This window comes from Tupaia chinensis, unplaced genomic scaffold (genome assembly GCF_000334495.1).
Source record: "Tupaia chinensis unplaced genomic scaffold, TupChi_1.0 Scaffold000466_1, whole genome shotgun sequence".
NCBI classification, from domain to species: Eukaryota; Metazoa; Chordata; class Mammalia; order Scandentia; family Tupaiidae; genus Tupaia; species Tupaia belangeri.
Genome location: NW_006159975.1, coordinates 285,276 through 309,313, shown reverse-complemented (window position 1 = coordinate 309,313; position 24,038 = coordinate 285,276). Strand labels below are relative to the sequence as shown.

General features: G+C 36.0%; 1 protein-coding gene across 1 annotated transcript in view; it reads right to left on the bottom strand.

Annotated features, from left to right (window-relative positions):
* SEMA3A (semaphorin 3A) overlaps window positions 1-24,038 on the bottom strand; it is a 249,793-nt gene that overhangs the window by 150,716 nt on the left and 75,039 nt on the right. The window contains exon 4 of the mRNA XM_006155760.2: window positions 7,698-7,817. Within this exon, the coding sequence (XP_006155822.1) occupies window positions 7,698-7,817 (120 nt within the window). The remainder of the gene's footprint in view (window positions 1-7,697; window positions 7,818-24,038) is intronic.

The following is a 24,038-nucleotide window of genomic DNA, read 5'->3' as shown; positions in this document are numbered from 1 at the left end:
AAAGACCAGCATTAAAATCCTGTAGGCCATATGTTATGCCTGAAGTAGCTGAGAGTCAGGAGGACACATAGACCAGAAGCTATTAAACTAGGGCAAAAAAGAGTGTCCTCAGGTATGAATATAGGGAAGTAAATTGTCCTATCTTCTTGAAAGTTGATGCAAAATGTCACCTTATGTAAGTTCCCTACATTATATTTTCTAATAGGTACTAAGTTTATAGAATTATATGGCCAAATATATGCCTTCATGCTTAAAGTGTCAACAAAACTGGAGAACAAATACAATTAAATTAGCAATGGTATGGCAATGTGACAATGATATTGTATATATCCTGAAAACAATCATTTGGGTTGGCAAAACAATCATTTGGGTTGGCGATTCTGCTCTAACCTGGTGCTCTGCTATGGTTAAGTTCTCCCACTAATTTTCTTTATTTCAAGCATAGCAAAATCTTCCTTTATACAGTCTTCTGACCTAATAAGGTCTTAACATAAATATAGTATTTGCATATCAATTCAGGCATTGTTTCTTTCTCACTATCTCAAAAAAATTTAAAGTAGTCTTGGCACTCACATGATTATAAACTTCAACCAAATAAGTGCACTAAATTTTAATAGTTTTCACAGTATGAAGTAGCTATCCACATGATTTAAAATGTAATTATATCACTTTTTTCCATATACTCATTCAACTGTATATCAGTATTTAAAACAAGTTAGAGACACCTTGCTGATCTGAAAATATATTCTGACTTGTACAAATTAAGTCTAAGTTAGTTCTTCAATTTTTCTGAAGTTTAAAGATCTCAACTAACACCTTCTTTCTCATCTGTGTGTCCAAATTGCATGTCCACTGTCGTAAAGTTTGGCTCTCAAAGGAAGCAATTTAGGTAAGAAGATGAAAAAGCTAAAGGAGAGAAAACCACAGAACTATAGGTGAGAGGCAATGAAAAGGCCATGATGGAGATAGGAAAGATAAAAAGGTACAGAGAGGTGAGCCAGCAATGGGATTAGTGCTACTCTTTTGTTTTTGTGATATTTAACATGGACAACAAGTAAATTCAATCTTTTATGGAGAGAAAAGTACTCTGAAAATAGACTATAAGGAGGAGTGAGTACAAAGGAATCAATCAAAGAGGGTACACCTGGGAGAAAGAATAATCGGCAAAAAGCTTTAACACATGTAACATTTCTGATCCAAACTAGCTATTGGGAGATCATGAGAAATAGAAAAAGTGACTGTTAGGGACATATGATCTTGTCCTTATCTGTAATGATTTGTTGTGAATGGCAATGCCATTAAAAAAAAATTGAGCACCATACAAAATAAAATCTTTTGTTTGTGTTTTTTAGAGAGATTTTTTTTTCAAGAGGGCATGTATGCTTATTGGAAAGACAGAGACAGAAGCGAGAAATCACCCCTGCAGGGAGGATGGCCACACCATAATCCCTTTTCCTCCTCCTCTCAGAATTTAGGGCACACATGCACATGTGCCTGGCATGAGTGTTAAATCACCTGGTCTGGGGCTTAAATTGCGTTCGATGTGGGAGTCCAGCAATGTAACCCTTATGCCATCTACTCATTCCCAACATATAACCTTATAATAAATAATTAATAACAGCATCATTGCACCAATATGGACTTAAGAAAACCTCTTAGTTTGTCCAAATCTCCCTACTAATAGTAAGCTATATGTGCTAAAACATGAAATAAAATATTTTGCAAGTTAAGAAAGCTAATACTTACATTATTATCTGCTACTATTTTGGGGAATAAAAGTTGCAAAATACTGTGAGGCAATCTTTTAACAACTGACTTCAATGACTGGTAGCAGCTAAAAGGTTGTTATTCTCGCTCATTATTATTATTTTTTTTTTCTATACCAAACATTCAGGGTATTTGAGTCAAAATATAAAATGTGACTTGAAATATTTAAGAAAAGTATATGGGGGATGAATCTCCTTGTTGTAGTTGCTGTTTACCATTTTGCATTTTGTTTTAAATACATCTTTATTTCTAATCATAGCTTAGGTCCTTACTTCCTCACTTGACCTCCAGGTCTACTAACATGAAGAAACAGTCTTAATAATAACATGTACAGTTTAGAGTTTTAATAGTACATGGAAAAAGACATGGGTGAGCTGTTAAGTTCTCTCAGGATTTACAAATTGTGAAGCTTCTCCTCAAATACAAACAGCAAATCATTTTACAGTTTAATGTAGAATATAAATAGTAGCATTATGTATTAGATGCAGTAACTCATACAGTTCTATCTTCTAACATGATGCCAGTTTTGAACGATTAGGGAACAAAAACCTAGTAACCACTACGTTCTTACTCTCACCACTTTTGGCTCAGGTCAGTAATACAGATGAGAGCACCCTGCCACAGATGGAGATAGAGAAGAGCTGAAAGGAATTTCCTGAGAACCCTGATTTTTTTCACCTAGATTACCTTACTACAAAGTAAATACAGTCTCCAGTGTGTGATTTAAGAATACAGGAAGTTGCCATCTAGCTGAAAACCTGTCCTTATCATTTTGCCAAGACATTGGAATGTCTCAGTTTTCATATCTATTTTGGACATAAACTTGTGCTTCACTGAACTAAATAGCATCATACATTGAGAATGAGAACTCGCCTGGAAGGTGTCCTAGTAAATGTATAAATTAGTTAACAGAACACTACCTACCACTTAAATAGCATTTTCGCCTTAAAAAGTCACAAAATACTGTGAGAAAAAACACATTTCACAACTGAACTAAATAAGTGGTAGAGAATGAAAAAAAAAGTTAATCTCAAAATTATTTTGTTTATATATCAACTATTCAGAGCAATCAAGTCAAAATACATAATAATGATTTAAAACATGTTAAATAAGGTTATGGAGTGTCTTAGTTTGTACTTTTGACTCTTTTTCTTTTTTTCTGTTACTAAAAGTATTTGATTCAGAGTTTTGTCTAAAAGCAAACTCATTCTTGGTGGAAGTGAAGAACCAGACAAAACATTTTATTTCCTATGTAGATATATTGGTTGTCATTTGTAGAAATGACCTTAGAGATAGTCATTAAGCTTCATTGCATTTCTTAATGTCCCTTTGGTTCGATCATAAATTGAGATCATGACATTATGAGAGTATTTACAGAGTTAATACTTTCCAGCTCTCATCTGGATCCATCTTTCTGTAGATTTCCTGCCAGTACAGAGAAGAGCCCCATTTGGAATTTGAGAAAACATGCAGAGACTTCTTCGAAAAGCTATACTCCTCCTAACTTCATACATTTTTTTTATTAACAGATGTAAATGTGAAGGGGAAATACCATATACTATAAGCCATTGGGGAATATTCTGCCTCTTAAGGATGACTTACACTTTTTATTTGAATGGCATGAATACTGAGAGCTTAAAGGCAAAACTCATCTGTACTCAAGCTCTGAGTCATTTCTTCCATAAGCTCTGCATGCATTTTATGATAAACACACACATGTGTATGAAGTATGTGATCTCATTGGCAGTTGTCTGCAGTGTCAAGTGCTATTGGCAGATACCCAAGAATTGATTGACACACATCGTGCAGAACTGGAGTTAATTAATATGTCTACCAATTCCCAAATGTGCCACAGGAAACAGAAAATCTGTTTAATGCAGCAATCAATGACATACCGTGTGTGGTCAAAAGGCATCACTAGACAGCAAGAGTAGATTTTGGAATACACTATTCAAGACAGTTGAATAAAACTCATAAATGCAGAGAAAGTAGAAGTGGTGTATTTTTATAACTAGAAAACTAAACTGGAGGTTATTTTTCAAGCTACCATATCATTGCTTAAGAGGAACAGTTCATTTTCTCCCGTAAGCTTCAAAGATATTAAGTGATGAATGGATTTGCTTCAAAAGTGATGTCTTTACTTCTATGGCATTCTACCCTCTAGAATGATAAGTCTATAAAGCCATTTCTTACAATGGGATTTCAGCAATCTTGGCAATTCTATAAAAGGCAATGTATTATTTCATAGGTAAAAACTGCAAATTAAAAAAAAATTGTTATAATGTCCACGTATATTGTTAAAAGCAAAAGTGAAATGGCTTTCTTTCTTATAAAATTATTTGCAAAATGTAAATTCTGGAAAAAATTTTAAAAGGGAATTTGTATTTTATTATTTCAGGCCGTGTCAAGCAGGTTAACAGCAAAGTACATATGCAATGCCTCAAGAGAAAGATCTGTACTTTTTCTTCAAAAGTCACCCTTACAAATAAAAGTTGATAAATCCAAACTTCATGAGAGCTTATGAATTCTAATCCAACGATCCTGGCTCCTGTCACAATTGCAATTTTATTTTGTACTCTTTCATTACTGTCATCTTTGCTTAAGAGTCTGAAGTATACCTTAACTTTTTTTTTTTTTTCAAACTTCAGAAACAACATAACTGTTGAAATCTAAGGGTCTTATATTAAGTACCCATATAGATCAATTTAAATCAGATTCTCTCTTAGGAAAGCTTAAGTATTAAAAATTCAATTTGATGTAGTCTAGACGCACTATCTTGATAATATCTTTTCCAGAATTTCCTAGATTGACTGTCTAGACTGCCTCGAATTCCCCAGGTAATTACATAATCATCTTCCTTTGACCTAAACAGTCTGGAACAGGATTTCTCAATCTATAGTTGTCAGGCAATTCAAAATCACTGAGCTTCTGAAAGAAGACCATTCTCAAAGGCTGTAAGTTTCAGAATATCTATGAAATACCTGCACCTCCATCTTCTATCTTAAAGAAGGTCAAATGGGAAGCTTTATTTAGTTATTATTTCAGTGGGAAATCCTGAGTAAATGGACAGTTCCAGACTTGTATCTCTCCATTCCCCTAACTATCCACTCATAAGGCAGAAAAGAGTAGCTGATGGGTTTCAGAATGAAAAAACTGTTGACTCTATTAAACAGAAACTTTGGGAAGAAAAAACTTAAAGTGATGGGAAAAATGATAAAAATGCAAGGATGACATATTCCATTTTAATTTAAATGGCCATAAAAATAATGGAAGCCTTAAATTTTAAAATGACGGAAATTAAAATAAGTGCAGAATCACCCAGCAACATATGAGAGCCAAGTTCCATGATTTACAATCTCTGATGCAATGAGGAGCAATTAAGAGGCGAAGGGACGGTTACTAGCAAAAGTAACAGCAACAGCTCTCAGCTTAAGATGCAGAGTTATATTTAAAAAATGTATTTTCTAACAGTAATTGACCTTTTTCAGCATCTACTATCTATTGGACAGCATTTAACTCTCACAATTGTATGAGGTAGAAACTATTTTTGTTACAACTTTCTAGATTAGAAACAGAGAGAGAAAATACATATTGATAACTTGCTTCAAATCCAGCAGCTAGTACTGAACTGAAGTTGAATAAAAGTCCTCGAGTCTGAGGCCAAAGGACATCATTTTAACAATGATGGGATAGAACTTGAGTCTCTATTGCTAAAACTGTCAATGAGTCATGCCCTGCTGGGAGGGTTGGAAGGGAGTGTAAGAAGTAATAAGGCAACCTCATTTAAAACACATAAAGAGGGACCAACAGATGGTATAGCAGTGTTGAAACTGGACTATCACATGGTCGACTGCAGTTCAAGTCCTGGACCCAGTGGCTTGAAACATGGGGCATGTGTGTATGTGCCCAAAATGTCAGGAGGAGAATGGAGAATAAGGGATTGTGGCATGGTCATCTCCGTCCAGAAGAGTGATTTCTCACTTCCCCTCTTACTATATCTGTCTCTGTCTCTCTCTTGTGAGCACATGCTCCTTAAGGCAAAAACCTCAAATAAATAAATAAATAAAATACATGAAAAGGTTAATCTCTTAGAGAGATGAAGTTATTTTTTTCCAGTGCTCCACAGCTAATAAGTTGTCAAGCAAAATGTGAAGCTAAATGTGAAACCAAAGTCCATATCTTTTCTGTTAATCTGTGCTAGGAGCTCAGCATTCCTGACTCCATTGCCTGATTGCTGATAGGTGTAAAAAGTGCAATATGACATGGAGGTAGTTTTCTAAAACTATTTCCAGAAAACAGTAAAGTGGAACAATCACTCTGGGCCCATTTTAGGACAACTGGTTTATTAATACAGAAAGTAGCTGAGAAGACAGCAAAGAGTGAGTGATTTAATCAGAAGGTGCAAATTAAGTGTATTAAGTCTCTAGGATATTACATTTCCAGGATCAAGGTCATGAACGTGTTCCTAATTTCACCAACATGAAACAGGCAACTTAAGTAGAATTGTCTTTCCTTAAAGCTACAATTTACTTAAAAGTTTGGGTATGTCAATGAGAATAATATATGTGTTTATGACGGAGAGTAGAAAAAAATGTGGCAGGGGAATTAGATCTATGGATGACTGTATACACTGGTGAGACCTTGGTCAAGTATCTTAAGCTTCCCAAGGCTCATGAAATTTAACAAATAATAATAGTTGTTTAGTTTAGAAACCACTTAGTTTCTAAGTAGCTTTTTTTTTTTCCCTTTTATAAAGAAGGTAGAACAAAAATTTTTTATTGTTTGTTTTGGTTTGGTTTGGCTTTAGTCTTTGCTATAGGGCATGTGCGCTCACTGGAGAGAGACAGAGAGAAAGTGAAAGTGTGAAATAATTTCCCAGGGTGGATGGCCACACCGCAATCCTTTCTCGTTCATTCTCCTTTTCAGATTTTGGAGCACACATGTACATGTATCCAGTGTCTCCCCCAAGCTACCAGGTCTGGGACTCAAACTGTGCTATAGTCTAAGTGGGATTTACCTACAGCAAGCACATGCTCACTGAGGCAAAACCTCTAAAAAAAAAAAATAAGATGTAACTAGTGTAAATTAGATTTTATCTTCAGGATTCCAGGAATATTCCAGGGACAATTCCTTCATTTGTTGAATATTTCTGAATCCCAATTTGGAAGAAAATTCTGTCACCATGATTTTCTCACCACATGATTGCTTTTGTTCTACTTAGAATTTTGTGCCAAAAATGATAAAAGGGTTTATAATTGAAAGCTACTGATAAGTCCAATTTTGCTGAAGTAGCTTTTAACACTAACAACTTTTCTTTTTTTCCCTTTTTTACTTAAATTTATCTACCTATACTTTTCTCACTAGATTTTCTCTGAAATACCTTTTGAGAGAAACAAAGAAACATGTTCTTTTGTTTTTTGTTTTTTCCATACCACCAAAATAATAATCAAAAATACTAAACAAAGCTTAGCTGATCAAACACATGAATGTGAATACTTTGAGCAAATCGTGAGATCCAATCATTGTGCACACGTATGCAATCCTTTCTTAAGGCAGAAGAAAACAACTGGGTGGCAGACACTTCTGGCTGAGGGTGGAAATGGAGGGGAGAGCTGGCAATACACAAATGAATGAAAACACAGCACACATTCAGTTTGCTGACATCTGCTGCACATGCAAAATGGATTGGACTCCGTAATCCAGGGTGAAAACAAATGCTTTCTTCCTTCCTTCCTCCTGTTCCGCAGTTATTGTGAATGATGGTCTTATTCTTTTTGCATTTACAGATTAAAATTAATAACAGCATCTGAATTAGAAGTGGGTTCACTGAATAGTGAACCAGGAACTAAATGAGCCGATGACATTAGCAATGAAGCATTTGAATAGGAAGGAGTCATGAATAAACACCAGTTTTTAAAAACCAGCTTTACCTCAGGATGATGTCCAATTTCAATGTAGGTGCAAATTGGATGAAAAGCCCCTGTTCCACAGGCGTACAAGTGAGTCTGATTGTACATCTTAAGTACTTTGATGAAATTAGCACATTCTTTCTGCAAGACAAAAGGAAAACCAGTGAGTTCAAGCAGCAGCCATGACGGAGGTTGCTTCTAGAGTGGGAGGCAGCTTGGACATGTTTCTTCTCTTTTGTATCCTTTCCCCTACATTTTTAGGGCCTGTTTCTTATTCTGTTGTTCCATTCATATTATTATACACATTAAAATTATAGAACTTCTTTCTCTTTGAGGGTCAATATACCTTTCTATAACTCTTTCATTAAAACTATTAGGTTGTCAGAAAAACCATGATGCATTTTTGCACAGAAAAAACATATCATGACTTTCCTGACAACCAAGTATTTATTTGTACAAAAGTAGAATAAAGGTTCCAGATAACCAATAATCACAGACAACTCAGAAATGAGAAAAGGAAAAAATCATTTGATTGATGGATTCACTAAATAAGATAATGATAAAAATTTCATTGCAAAAATCAACTTTGAGTTCAATTTTTTAAAAAGTAAAGTAACATAAAGGATAATACCAATTTCTATTAAATATGAAATTTGAACATCATTCGTAACCCATTTGGAAAATATCAAATGATTGCTTATATATGAAATAATAAAAATGAATGGAAAATTATTTTGTCATTGGTGATAGGCTTTCTTATTTTTTTAAACACTTGAAATTAGGAACCAAATATGTAACTATAAATGCAGGTAAAAATAAAAAATATGGGATACAGTGCAAGCAAGCCTTGCAAACATAATAGAGGACTGGCTTGGTCCTAGCACTTCTAAGTTTGTTATATTCCGAAAGTCATTCTGTATGACCTGTGACTTCTCACCTTTCACTCTGTGAAAGGTCAGAAAGCATTGAGACTTACATAGAAACTTGGAGTTTATAACTGAGGTGTTATAATTATTTGAGTACATTTCCACATGACATTTGTATTCTGTATTTGCAGCTGACAATTTTGGTTTTAACTTCATTCTCCCCATAAAATAAGGAATAACTAACCAAATGTAAGAGTAACATGGACTTTTAGATTCAAGTAATTGCTGTCCATCAACACTGTTTTTTTCTAGTATGAAACCTGATGATATTTTTGTGACACCCTGTCCTAAATATGAATTAAGTTGTTTCAAGTGAAATAACAAAAGTTTCCAGTTATATCTCATCTTTTTTAATAGCATATGCTGAGTAGTTTGGAGGATAACTAAAATAAACCTATAATTGCTTGGACTATTTTGCTATAAAGGTCCTGAATTTTGATTTCTCTGGTAGGACACTGTAACATAAAACTATGCTCTTGAAATCAACTGATTTGCAAGTTTTTATGAGGAAAAAATGTTCAGTTTAAAAGGTATGGGGATGTTCATTGATGTTTTTCTTTGAATGGAGTATATCCTAGTAAAACCATGAAACAGGTACAACTTAACTTTCAGTACTCTTAGCAACAAAATTTTCATTCTTTGATAGTTTCTCCTCCTTCCCCAAGAGGATAGGACATGAAGACTTCGGCAGAGGAAAGAGGTGGTGGAAGGGGAAACATCTGATAAACTCATTTACAAATGAGCCATTCATGAGTCTTACCCAAAAGATTTATTAGCACTCTTAAAAAGAAAAAGAAAAAAAAAAAAAAAACAGTCATTTGCAAAGAAGCCATTTTCAGGAAAATATTGACTTTAAAATATGTAGGTGGCCACATATCCTGCTTTGATATGAAGACAATCATTCCTGATTGTGGGCTCAATATTACAGTATTCAAGATTACAAATAACCAGTTCCAGCACCATATGTTGAAACCAAGAAATTGGCTGTGTATATATGGGTAAGCAAATGGATATTCTAATAAATAATCATGGCAGACCCAGATGGATGTCTTGTTCATTTTAGAAAAGAACAGGTCCTCAGTTTATCTGCCATGCCTTTAAAGATATGAGTGCAGTTTTATATACAAACTCAAATTCTCTAGTCCCATCAGTAATTCATAAGTGTCTCCTAGAAAATTGTGAATATAACTTAGTTCTCCATAATAAGAAAAAGAAAATATTTCTTATTTTTTCCATAAAAAATGGAAGAATATATTTTATGAGCACAAATGTTTGTGAACATAAACAAAGACGTATGTCACCTCTGCAACTGCAATAAATTCTGAATCATATCATTTGTGGGCTTTCTATCTTTTATAGATTAGATGAACTAAGTAGCAATTTGCAAGTGACTAACGATGTCCTTCAAAGGAAACTAGAAGTTTGCAATTAGTGACTAAAAAAACTGTCAGGGTTCTTGAAAACTGGGGAAATAGGCCACACTGAATATCCTAATTTCAATTTGTTTCCTATTAGCTGTTGAAGAGGAATCACTGTAGTATGACAACTATTGGTTTATAGAGTTGTTGGAACAAAATCAATCACAGGACTCTAGCTGCGAAACCTGGCCAAGGGTTCTATGGAGAATGCAGATAACGAAGTCTATGTGTTACAAAGCATCTAGGCACACCCTATTGGCCTAAGGCCTGGAATGATTCCCTTCATTTCCCCATCCAATGCTCTGTTGGCAGCAGGTTGTGCTGTTGCCATGCCCAGAGGCTAGCTCAATATTATTTGGAAGTGAGGGTTGATGCAAATAGAATGGAGAGAAATTTCTTGGGCTTAGAGGGTGTAAAGATGTTCGAAATGAAACAAAGGAATGGAAGGAAATACTTTCCAAATTGGTTAAAAATAGCTGAAAGAAGACTCATCAACAACAGAGGAAGAAACTGAATTAAAAAGAACTAAACAGAGAAAGAAAGAAAGAAAAAAACTTGAAAGCGACATTGTCAGTAAGGACTTGTTCTTAAGAGAAAACCTACATAAAAGAGTATCCATCCCATCATTCATTTGCCTTCATTCACTAACTTGTTGTGGCCAAGGGTTTTTGTGTGTTCCAAAACAGGATATTCATTTTATTTGGAAGCAATTTGGACATTCCTCTAAAAAAGAAGGAAGCGTGGCAGAAAAAGGAAACACACTTCACACATTTCTGCTCTAGGGAGACAGAAGAAGAGTGTTTTTGACCTTTTCTTGAACCATGACGATTCTTAAAACTCAGAATGTAATGTACTTTTTGGCATTAAACTACTGCGCTCGCTGCTTTGCTCAGCACTGGCGGATTTACAATGTAATAAAGAGAGCGTAATCAGTTCAAAATGAATTCATTTTCAAACCTTGATCCGTTCTGGAATTTAACTTGATATACACAGACAAGTTTAGCAACAAGTTGGCTTCCCGAGAGTCAGGCAACCATACTGACCTTTTATATTTTACTGAAATTTACTCCAGACCCACAGCATTATAAATTGCTAGCTTAGAAGTCAAAAGTAAAGGTAATACAAACCAGTAAAATATAAGGCCACACCTGAGGAGCAATGATATATTATCCTGAGAGACAAGTCATTTATACTTATTTTCTAAGCTTTTCTCGTCTATTCAGATCAAATGGGCAGAGGAATTATAGATAAGGATATTAGCCTGAAAAAAAATTAAGAAAATATCTACCCCCAGAAAATGATATAGGAGCCAAATGCATAGTGATTCAAAAACAAACATTACAGATATGTAGCACTGATTAGACTGTGTTGCACAGACTTTTCCTGGACGGTTACAAAAATAAAGTCCGTCCATCTGTCAAAACAACTGCTCCATGCATGAAAATTAAAGCAGAATTGAGGTGTTTTTAACTAACTTCCGATAATTATACCTTCTACAAAAGAATATAATTTACCTCCAATTCCAATTACCTCCTTGCATGTTCTTAAATTATGGATGGAGCAGTGAAATTTACTCTAAATAAGAGAAGGGAAAAAAAGAAGAGAAGACTGTGAACACGAACAATCTCTATTCAAATAGATCCAATTCACGATTATATCAAACAACTTGTTCTGGTTCAAATATAAATGAGCCCAAAATAAATGGGCAGAGTACAACATTGCCTCAGGTCAGTGAGAGTTGATTTAAGGAAAAAAAGAAAGAAAGAAAGAAAGAAAAAAAAGAAAGAAAGAAAGAAAGAAAGAAAGAAAGAAAGATCTCTATCCTATCAGAAGTTTATGTAGAAAATTTTTAATGTATGACATAGCAGTTGGGAAAACAGAGGAAACTTTTTTTCCTGTCATAATAAGTTGGATATGTTTCTTCATGAAAATCCACTAATATGTTTAATTCTTGAAGTTAATCTGTTGACTTTCTCTTTCTTTGGTCAATTTATTTGGCAAGCTGGAATCTTCGTGCCAAAACGGTAATCCTTGAGATTGCTCCTGTCATTCACTTTATCCCTCCCACTATTTAAGTAGTTTCATACTTATCTAGCAATGTTTTGTCTTTTTTCCTTTCAATTCATGCTATTACAGTGGTGATCTGATCATTAGTAGTCATCTTCCTAATACTCAAGCATTCACTAAAAAAGGTTAACTGATTTTCTTCAAAGAACTATATCTAATCAAGATATAAGCACATTGTAATTACAGTATTAGCCATCTAAGTTGAATGTGTAACTTGAAATTTTTTAACATACACATTTAAAAACAGTCAGTAGGCTGGTCCATCCATTTCCACTTTTTACTTCATTTTCTTCACTTGAAAGAATGATGGCATAATAAAACTACTTGACCTATCCACCTTAATACTTTTCTTAATTTTAGGGATTAAAAAAATACTCATTCAATTAAGATAACAGAGCTGGTATTATTTCATAGCTGGTTATTTAAATATATAAGCATAGTCATATTTATTGAATTACATCACTATTAAACCTATGATAATTTAAAACAATAAATTGTAATGTGGTTTGGATGATATGATAAAATAAATCAACTCTGAACACAGTTCCCAAAGTATTTTACTTAAATACTCATTTCATCTAAGTGCCCAATTTGACTGTTTTTTCTCTTCTGAATTGACTCTTTGTTTTGAAGTTATAGAAATACTGTTTAAGATTCTATAAACATTTTTCTTTTAAATTACTTGAAACTCTCAGACTTGGTCAAAATGGCACTACAGACCATGATATTAGTCAAAGCTGCCAGACCAATGCAATTCTTTTCTACCATTTAAAGAAACTCTAAGCAATTTGCTTAGTAATTCCACATGGGCCAGAGAAGCTTATAGTGTACAATCTACTTTCAGGCTTATGCTCTCGTTTAGATTGTGCTATCACTATAATCAATTATTATATTAGTATCACTCATTGGCATTATTTACTTGTGGCCCAGTATATGTACTCAGTGCAATCTTTCTTCATCTCATATTCCAACAAATGCAGACAAATGTAAAATATTATGTGAAATCTACCTAAATATGTTTCCTGCCAAACCAGAAAAATGATTAAGTAGGCATAATCCTTACTCTGATTTCAAAAAATCTCATTCTGCGGTCTTCAATTTTATGCAAGATACTGAGTACTTAGTGCTCATGCCTTGAAGCAAATCACCAATTTACATCAGGTAGGAAAATGTGCAATCTAAGGAGATTTGTAGTGAACAGTATTATTTTGCGTACTTAATTTTAATTTTTAAATTTGCTAGAGGGTGTGCGCACTTGCCAGAAAGAGACAGAGAGAAAGAAGAAGAGGGAAACTGAGAAAGTATCCCCTATGGGAGAGGATCACTCCACAATCCCGTCTCCGTTTCTCCTTTCAGGATTTTGGGGATGCATGTACCCACACATGGCCTGTTTCTCAAGCCACCATGTCTGAGACTCAAACTACACAGCCGACATATGGGATCCAGCCATTCCAACCACCATTCCACCAGTTGTCTCTAGATTTAATATCTTATCATAACAGAATTCATCACTTCAAACAAGAAAGATGAACTTTATCTTTAATCACTTATAAGCTGCAACCTTCGGGGAAGAGAGAAAAAATGAAGCCTGGATTTTAATGAAATGTTCGATTTTATTCATATACACCTCCCTTGTACCCTCTGTCCTTTCTAATGCCAAAAATTAACTTGTTTTTTACTTGGAGTGCTTACTGTTCAAAGTATTAAAGGAAGTTATATGATTAATGATACAAGATATCATATCATTAACATATTTTTAATTGTTCCAACCTAGTGGTGCCATTGCTAGCAAAATGAACTGTAGTTCTGGAATCCATGTAAATATGTAGGGTTTGTATCTTTGAGTCAATTTGAAAACAATTCAAGCTACATGTGGACACCTAAGATCCTGATGAGCTGGAGGGTCAGGGAAAGGGGATTATGCCCTGAGGAGACCTTGTTTAGGGTGCTTCTTTTTCTTTCTCCTGAGCATTCATATGCTGTCTATAATGGATAAAATGAATTAAAACACACACAAACACACACACACACAGCATATCTCCTAATACAGGGAGACCCTTTAACCAGATTTAGTGTTCGCGGCATGGGTGCCAATCAATCAAATTTATTCAAATGCAGGTGTAACCTGCCTACAAAAGGCAACAGAGCAATTCCATGTAAAACTTAGCGCAGTAGATTCCTCTTAAATAACAGGCCTTGCTCAGTGTTTTATAACTTTCAAAAACACATCATGAACTTGAGATGCTGTAGATTCTAGAGCTTGAGACAACAATTCAAAAAGCAGATGCTCTTGAGGAAGATAAAACTCCTATCCTGATGTCCAGTCCTGTTACTTAGTGGAAAAGGGAGCCAGACTCCACACACAACCAGTTAGAACCCCAACCCTGGCATCTTGAAAAACATGCTAGGAATGTGTATGTACATGTCCCAAAACCCGACATGATAGAGAAATGGTGGAGAAGGAATTGCAGCATGACCATATACAATTTGGAGGTGCTTTCTCCTCCCTCTCTGTGTCTCTCTCTGTCAAGAGAAAGACAAAAAAAAATCGGATAATCAAGTTTTGTGACCCAGCCATAGCTGAAAAAGAACCCTGACATTAACAAGTCTCCTCTGGTCAAGGAAATTATGTACTACTGTGCTGGGCAAAAGAGCATACAGGCTCCCTTAACTGTCCCTTTAAAGACCTTTTTGTCAGACCAGAACTCAGAGTTGGTCTTTAGATGTTAGTCTCCAACTTTCCAGGTTGCTGGTTTCCTGAACAACGCTAACTTTCCTTCCCATTAACACTTGTCTTTCAAATATTGGCTTTTATGCAGCTGAACTTGTACTTGATACCAGTCCCACTCCATTACAGAATGCCTACAGAATATTCTCTATATGAGGACTAGCAGTTAGCGTAATGACTATGTCACTGGACTCCCATGTAGTCGACCATGGTTCAAGTCCTGGACCCGGTGGCTTAAACTCACAACGGGCATGTGTGCATGCATGCCCGAGATCCCGAGAGGAGAAGGGAGGAGAAGGGATAGGTCTTTCTGTCTCCCTCTCTCTGTCTTTCTGGAAAGTGCATGTACCCTATAGCAAAAACCTCTCCAAAAGAAAAAAATATATATTATCTATATACATTCATTTTTCTTTCCTTTCTCTCCCTCTCTCACCATCCCCTCCTTTCCCTTTCACTCTGCTTCCCACTCCTCCTCCTTCATTTTTATGTCCAAAGTTCAGCTACTTTATAAGCAGCTTGAAAAGAAATCTTATACAGCAATTGTTTCTTAGTAGTTTTGTTGGAAATGCATTGTGTCGATTTAGATAAGCTGGAACTCCATTTAGAATTGTCTTTTCTGGGACCAGCAGTTAGCGTAATGGCTATGTCACTGGACTCCCACATAGTTGACTGCGGCTCGTGTCCGAGACCTGGTGGCTTAAAACTCACGCCGGGCACGTGTGCGTGTGCTCCCAAGATCCCAAGGAGAATGGAGGAGAAGGGATTGCAGCATGGACATCCCCCCTGGGGGGTGATTTCTCACTAATCTGTCTCTCTGTCTCTGTCTGTCTGGCGAGGGCACGTGCCCTGTAGCAAAGAATTGTCTTTCCTATAGTTTGGCTGTTAGGAAAGAAGTAACTTTTACAATATTAAAAATATTCAAAAGAAGTCATGTACCTACAGGGTTAATGAATTATTAAAACACAGTTATAAACACTGTTATAAGCTGAATTTCATCTCCTCAAAATTTATACCTTGAAGCTCCAACACCCAGTCCCTCAGAATGTGACTGTATTTGTAGATACAGCCTTTGAAGAGGTGACTAAATTAAAATCAGTCCACTAGTGTGGGCCATAATCTAATCTGACTGGTGTCCTTAAAAGAGGTTTGCATGCACAGGGAATATATGTGGCATTAGTGCACAGAGAGATAACCACATGAAAATGTTACAAAAGGATGACCACCGGTAAGCAAGGATGAGGAGGCTCAATGGAAACCAACCCTGCTGACTCCTTGATCTTATTCTGCCAGCCTCCAAAACTGTGAAAAAATAAATTTAGGTTATTTAAGCTACCCTGTCTATGGTATTTTTTATTGGGAGTCTTAGAAACTAATACTGACTCAAGAGAGAAAGTCAGTATGTGGCTTATTGGAGGTCTTAGTTAAAAGACATTGAAATTTCTTATTAGTTAAAACAAGATTTTGGTCAAATAGAACTTACATTATGATATAACTTTGTTCCCAGTCAGCCATGTTGTGGCCTCCTGCTTGTACAGAATTAAATATAAATGAGAAAATTATACAAATTTCATATTTTTGTTATGCATTTTCCCAATTTTTTAATAACATCTGTATGTAATAATCCTCTGTTCCAGTCCATTCTGTTACTTTTAAGAGAAAATACCTGAGTCAGGATAATTTAAGAGAATAAAGGTTTATTCAGTTTAGCGGTCTAGGGGGTCACACTGGTGAGGATCTTCTGGCTTATGGGTAACATTACAGAGTATAAAAGCACATTGGTATTCCCATTTCTCTGTCTTAGCCTCTCTCCCTTTAAACCAACCAGTTTTTTTGTTTTATTTTGTTTTGTTTTTTTTTGAGAGGTTTTTCTTATTGGGCACGTGCCCTCACCAGAAAGACAGAGAGAAACAGAGAGATAGAAAGCGAGAAATCACACCCCAGGGGGGATGGCCACGCCACAATCCCTTCTCCTCCATTCTTCTCTCGGAATCTTGGGCACGCACGCACACACGCCCAGCATGAGTTTAAACTACAGTGTCCGGGACTCGAACCACACTAGACTACATGAGAGTCCAGAGACAAAGCCATTACGCTAACTACTGGTCCCCCAACCAGGTTTTAATCATGGAGGTTCCACTCTCGTGACCTTAATTCAAATCTCTTTTCAAAGATCTCACATTTTAACACTATAGTCAGCTTAAGTTTTCCCCCTCTTCATCCCATCACAACTGTACCACAAATGGAGTCAAGATGGTTTAGTCTGGCTCCTACATTTCCTATCTTACCATATTTGAAGGCCACAGGGTAAACAACTTATATTACTAATTGTACTGTGCTTGCATGCTTATTATGTAATTATGACTTTGCTTTTTTTTTTTTTTTTTTGAGAGTTTTTTGCTATTGGGCATGTGTGCTCGCCAGACAGAGAGACAGAAAGTGAGAAATCACCCCCCAGCGTGGATGGCCACGCCTCAATCCCTTTTCTGTTCTCCTCTCAGGATCTTGGGCACGCACGCACACATGCACGGCGTGAGTTTTAAGCCGCCCAGTCTAGGACACAAACCATGGTCGACAACCTGGGAGTCCAGCGACATAGCCATTACGCTAACTGCTGGTCCCATGACTTTGCTGTTTTACATTGAATGTAATGCCTATGTACATGTACTATGGTTTTGGCAATAAGACACTATTGTTTGCAGCCCCTTTAACTGGCCAGCTTGGTAACCCTCCTCAGCTCCTCAGTTCTACTGCCTCAGTCCTAATGACCTTGGCTTGCCCTTGGCTTGGGTCAGCTCAGCCTTGTACTGTGAGCTCTGAGAAGAAAGAAGCCACTCTGTAGCACTTTTCACATGCATTATAAGCTCCAAGAGGGAGGAGGTCTCTTGTGAGTGCTATTAGAGTTCCACAAGCTCACCTTGAACTCAGCAATAAACAACGTGATATCAGTGCTTCGCATCTTTTTCCAACTACTGGTGTCTCTATTTAACCCACCCTTTGGAAGAGGAAGAAACCTCGCAAAACAATAACCAAATCTCAACCTTGAATTTTGGAAGGACATTCAAACCACAGCATCCTCCCAATCACACACACATATACATATAAACACACACTCAGATACACATACATATATAAATACACACACATATATATATAAAAACATGTGTGTGTGTGTGAACTTATAAAACCTCTAAATAAAACTAAAATCTGTAACTTCAGAATTTTAAGTTATAGAACTTTAGAATATGTACATTTGAAAAAGTATTCTCACGAAACTTAAGAAAAAATGTACAGGACAAAAGGAATAAAATCGTAATGATAAGTTTAAAAACAGCATGGCGATGGTTACTTGTATTAATCTTATGCTTTAAAGTAAATTAAATATGAATTAGAATTATGCAGGCATCTTACATTTGCTATGTGACTATCAGAAAATCACATAGGATCTGAGCCTCCATCTTTACAACTAAAATTGGGATTAATGGTATATCTATGCAAAATAATTAGCACAATGCCTATCACTTATTAATTGTTAAGTAACTGGTTATTCTGGTTTTAAAATAATCAATTATTTCTATTGGTTTGGATATTTCCATGACTGCTCAACTTTCACACTATTACACAGACCATGTCATTTGATACATATTGCCAAGAACTCAATTATGAATTCTCCATTTCTTCTAAGGGCATAGTTAATAGAGTTTAAGCCTATATTTGGGGCTAAGCAGAAGTGGATTTAATAAAATTGGCATCGACTATTAATCTATGCACATTTCTGCTACAAAGGAAAATTGTATTTTTCTCATCGGAATTTTCATGAAATCCCAGTCCTCTACCAGGGGACGACTATAAATTAAAATCACTTTTGTTATCAAAGTGATAGATGTCATGATTTATTGTCTTAGTCAAACAGGAAATACAACAATTGTTTCTCAATAGTTGTGGTGGAATTGCATTGTGCCAACTTGAATAAGTTGGAATTACATTTCCTAGAATTACTTTTCCTGTAAATAGATTAAGGTCAGCCACAAGAAGAATGTGCATGAGTTCAGTTGGCACAGTGGAACTGCAATACGCTCAAGGTTGTTCTGATCTGCTGGGCACCTCGTTAGTATGGGCAGCATCCAGTCCAGCAGCTCCTTCAGCTTTCTTTTGATCTCATTTTTTAGCTTTTGGACAAGACCTGGTCCTCATTCTTATGCAGCTCATGGTAAAAGATACCAACTTCTCCTATAGATCACCCAAATTAATCCAAAGAGGTCTGGAGTGTGGAGACAGCAAAAGACAAGTGCTTGTCCTAGTTTTTCCTCTTCTGTACTAGATTGTCCTTTATGTACTGCTTTTCTTCCCTAATGCCAGTGGTGGTTTCCTGCATCAATTTCAAATCCACTATTTGTCTCAGTGGAAACAGTCTTCCACAAATTTCTTCTCCAATACCCATGATCTTATAAAGTCTAATCCCAATAAAATCCCTTCATCTCTAACACTCCCATAAATTCTAGTCTCTGATCAAACCTGAACTGATAGAAAGATATGTCTTATTTCCAAAGTATAACTCATTCTAATACATAATGTAAGGGAAACACCAATACGAACTATTTAAAAGCACCTTCAAGGTTTGAGTTGATCATTTTATTCTTTTTTTTTTTAGAGAGAGAGATTTTTTGCTATAGTGTGTGTGCATTCACTGAAGAGACAGAGAAAGACACAGAGACAGAAAGTAAGAAATCACCCACAGGGGGCATGGACACACCAGTCTCCTCTCCTCCCTTCTCTTTTTGGGATTTTGGGCAAGCATGCACATGCACCTGGCGTGAGTTTTAAGCTGCTATGTCTGGGACTTGAACTGTGGTTGACTACATGGGAGTTCAGCGATGTAACCATTATGCCATCTGCTGGTCCTGATCATTTTATTCTTAACATAAATGGTCCCTCCTTTTTAATTGCATATTCAATTTTATAATCAATAATCTACATTAGTTTGGGCATAATTTCAAGCATAATACTAAAAAGAAATTTTAGTTTGGAATACATATGGAATATACATACACATATACACATACATATAGTTTAATACCATTCACAGCATGTAGAATAGTGTAGACAGTATAATGTTTTAGCATACTTAGTTTCTAATTTCAATGTCATAATGAGAAGCTTCAAGGATGTACTGCTTTTAATATGTAAAGCCAAAAACAAAGTTAAGATTCTGTCTCCGTAAATAGTTATTAGCAATATCATAATTTTCCTCCGTTTTCTAAACATTGGTAAGTGGATATATATTTAAATTAAATGATATAAACAGAACTTTGGGGATATTTCATGATGTCATAGGGGTATAGGATTATGATTATTTTTATTGCCACACTTCCTGATCAAACAGAAAAAAAAAAAGAACAGTGAAATGTTAACCGTAGCATATCCATGAAATGGAGCATATTTAAGGAAAATATTCTGAGGTTGAATTAAATCTATGGTATCTGTTAAACTAGTGCACCCTCAGAAATTAGTAGAAACCCACTTATGAAGATTATCAAGCACACGCACACACACACACACACACACACACACACACACACACACACACACACACACACACACACACACACACACACACACACACACACACACACACACACACACACACACACACACACACACACACACAAAGCAGAATAGCGATGGAAATAGTTCGAAACTACTTGCAAGAACATGTTAACTATGAAGTGAGAAGACACTGGCCAAAATCCTGTTCCCATAAGACCTGTCTAAATCATGGTAATAAGCTTTCCAGAGTGAAAAACGCTTGCTGAACTCGAAAACTATGTACATTGATGCATGAGTGAATTACAGTGTCCAAATCTAAATACCAATTTGCTAACCGATGCCAAATACTTAACCTTTCTTTCAGCCATTCAAGGATGCAATTTTATTGAAATTTTCAGTAAGAAGAAACACAACTCACAATCTCAAAACCTTTTGAAAATATTTTTAAATAAAATGCCTCCATTTGAAGAGTAGGCCTAGTTCTACAAATTTAAAAAATGTAATTAAATTTTAATCCTGAACATGAAGGCAAAAGCTGAGCTCATAAGTTCATATACGTAATACTTGGTTCATGGCAATTCAGATATAATGATCATCGTTTTATTTTGCTTCCTTTGTAAAAAAGTAATTTGAATAATGAATAAAACCTAGTTTCTTGAACGAGGTTATGGCACAGTGCTCAGACAGCTGGGCCCACATGGTAGAGGTCCTCAGTGTGCTTCCAGGGACCTCCCTGAACACTGGATAAGAACATGCCTGCCTGTGAGCTAGGCTGGAGGAGTCTAAGGGTGGATCACAATGTGTGGGCACTGGTGGGGGCTCCTGTCTGTCAGTCAGTCTCTTTCTCTCTCTCTTGCTCCCTATTGTCTATTTCTCTTTCTCTATCTCTCTCTCACAGAGAGAGAGATAGAGAGACAGAAAGTGAGAAATCACTCCCAGGGGGACATGGCCATGCTGGAATCCCTTCTCTTCCCTTCTCCTCTCAGGATCTTGGGCACACACATATACGCGCCTGGCGTGAATTTAAGCCACCGGGTCCGGGACTTGAACCATGGTTGACTACATGGGAGTCCAGCGACACAACCATTACGCTAACTGCTGGTCCCAAAAGTAAATTAACTTTTAAAGTGTAGTTTCTAAAATAACTTGATGGCAAAATTTCATTTACCATTCTTTTCTCTAACATACAAAAGTGGTTCATCCAATGCCTTGGAATATACTGCTTACTTATTCCCAAATATGAGTCCTCTGAATAAGTTAATATAAGGAATGCATGTAGATAAATACTAAGTACTTATCTTGGTATTTAAAAGGTATTGGGACCAGCAGTTAGCGTAATGGCTATGTCGCTGGACTCCCATGTAGTCGACCGCGTTTCAAGTCCTGGACCAGGCAGCTTAAACTCAAGCTGGGCATGTGTGAGTGCATGCCAAAGATCCCAAGAGGAGAATGGAGGAGAAGGGATTGCGACGTGGCCATACCCCCTGGGGGGGGGTGATTTCTCACTTTCTGTCTCTCTCTCGCTCTCTCTCTCTCTGTTTGTCTGGCAAGCGCATGTGCCCTATCGCAAAAATCTCTCCAAAAAAAAGGTATTTATAGTTTATCCTCCTAAACCATAAACACAGTAAGTTCTCAGTAAGAATTAGCCACTATTATTTCTTCTGAATGTTAAATTTAAGCTGTAATTCAGTGTAGCTTGCCTGTGCTTACCTGATATTTACCCCCCAAGCGGGTATGCACACATGCATGCATGTTTTCTGTGCTCTTTGTGTGACACTTAATAAGATAAAGCTTTTCTTCACCTTCACCAAACATCAATTTTCTCTCTGTCTAAAGTGCCATCAAATTTTACCACAGAATCATATGATAAAATGAATAAAGTGACCATAATCTTTCATTTGTAAAATGTCCACAAAAAGTACAATCATATTGTCAAGAACTGTAAGGTGTCTGTGATCTTCCTCTACCATGAGATAACAAGTTAGTCTGGCACCGTTTCATGGATCCTGGAAGAGGATATCATCCCCCTGGGGCAGAGATAAAGGACTTTATTACTCTCACAAACAACAGAAGCCAGAGTATCAGCATTCTGCCTGTTGTTCCCATCAGGGAGTGGGAAGAGGGCCAGGTGACACCTGTACATGAAGGGAGCTGAATTATAGGTAAAGACCCTGGTTGAAGGACTCTGAATATTTTATGGTATGCACAGCACACTGGCTTTCAGATGTTGAGGGAGACGTCATGCTTATAGTAGAGGGCAGCAAGCATAGCTGCCCTTCGCTCCAGAGGGAGACACTATCTCTATTTCCCAAGGCTGTTTGCAAACCAACCTTGTGCTTCTGAAAGAGTTATTTTTTCTAAGGCTCTTAACTGTATAAACACCTTTTAAAAATAGCCTACGACAAAGGCAGTCATTACCTCTATTCATAAGATGTGTAAAAGCATGAAAGACTCATAAAAATTTTATCTTTCCACAATTATACATAGGGATGTTGAGACTTAATAAACTTCATGATAGTTGTAGATTCTCAAATTTGAACGTGGTTCTAACTATCTACTTAATAAATACTTTTCATGCTTTGAATTTCCTAAACTAAAAATTAAAGCTTATGGAATGAGGTCAACTTTACCCTTTGGAAAGCAAATGAAATTCAAGGGTTAATAAGTATACTTTGGTATATATTGCAACTTCAGATACATGCACAGCGTCAAATTCTCAGCTGCATTTAGTTGGTAAAAATTAGTGCTGTTGAGGTCCTACAATTTGAACTTGATAGACATGTTATAATATATCATAGCATTACAAATGAATAACTAAAGACCAAGATATAAAAAGAAATCCCTCCAATATTTTTTAAAATCCCGAGGTTCAGGTGCATGATAATACACTTTGAAATGTATCCAAGCACAGGAATGTAATGAAAATCTGCTCTTTTTTAGTTCCTCTCAGATGGTTGAAATTTTGATTTCCAAAGATGTTCAAAATATTTCTAACAGTCATACGGTTGCCATTTGGTTTTATTGAAACTTAGTGCGGAAGAGAGATGGTTTAGTAGGATAAACAAAGAAGATTCAGAGAGCTATTGATTCAAAACAGCTTCTTTTAACAGCTTAGCCTGTATTCAGTTTTCATTTGCAAAACAGGGTCAAGGAAGTTAATCCATCAATAGAAATGCTATTATGAATAACAATGTGGATTTTAACCACTAGAAAACTATCAAAAATGAGAGGAAAGGTTGATAGAACCACTCAGAATACAGACAACAGGATTACATTCATCTACTTATTCAAGGTCTCTGTCCGGTAGTTTTATATATTGTATACTTTTTTACAAATACTAACTCTCAAAAAAGTGTAATAGAATAGTTTATAAGCATTTCACTCATTTAATGATAGAAATTTATACAGTACCAAGAAAAAAGGCACACTAACATGATGCCTTGTTTTATATCTTATATATTCATTTCTATAAAAGAAAATAATAAATTTACATTAGTGCTGTCAAAAATTTCATTACCAGTACACATACGAACACATGCATGTGTATATATACTCATGCATGTGTATGTATATTACAGATCTATATGTAAATATATGTTATATGTATATGCATATATAGATGTGTCTCATTTTACAGATTCTCTCTCTCTTTTTTTTTTTTTTTTTTTTGGGGGGGTTT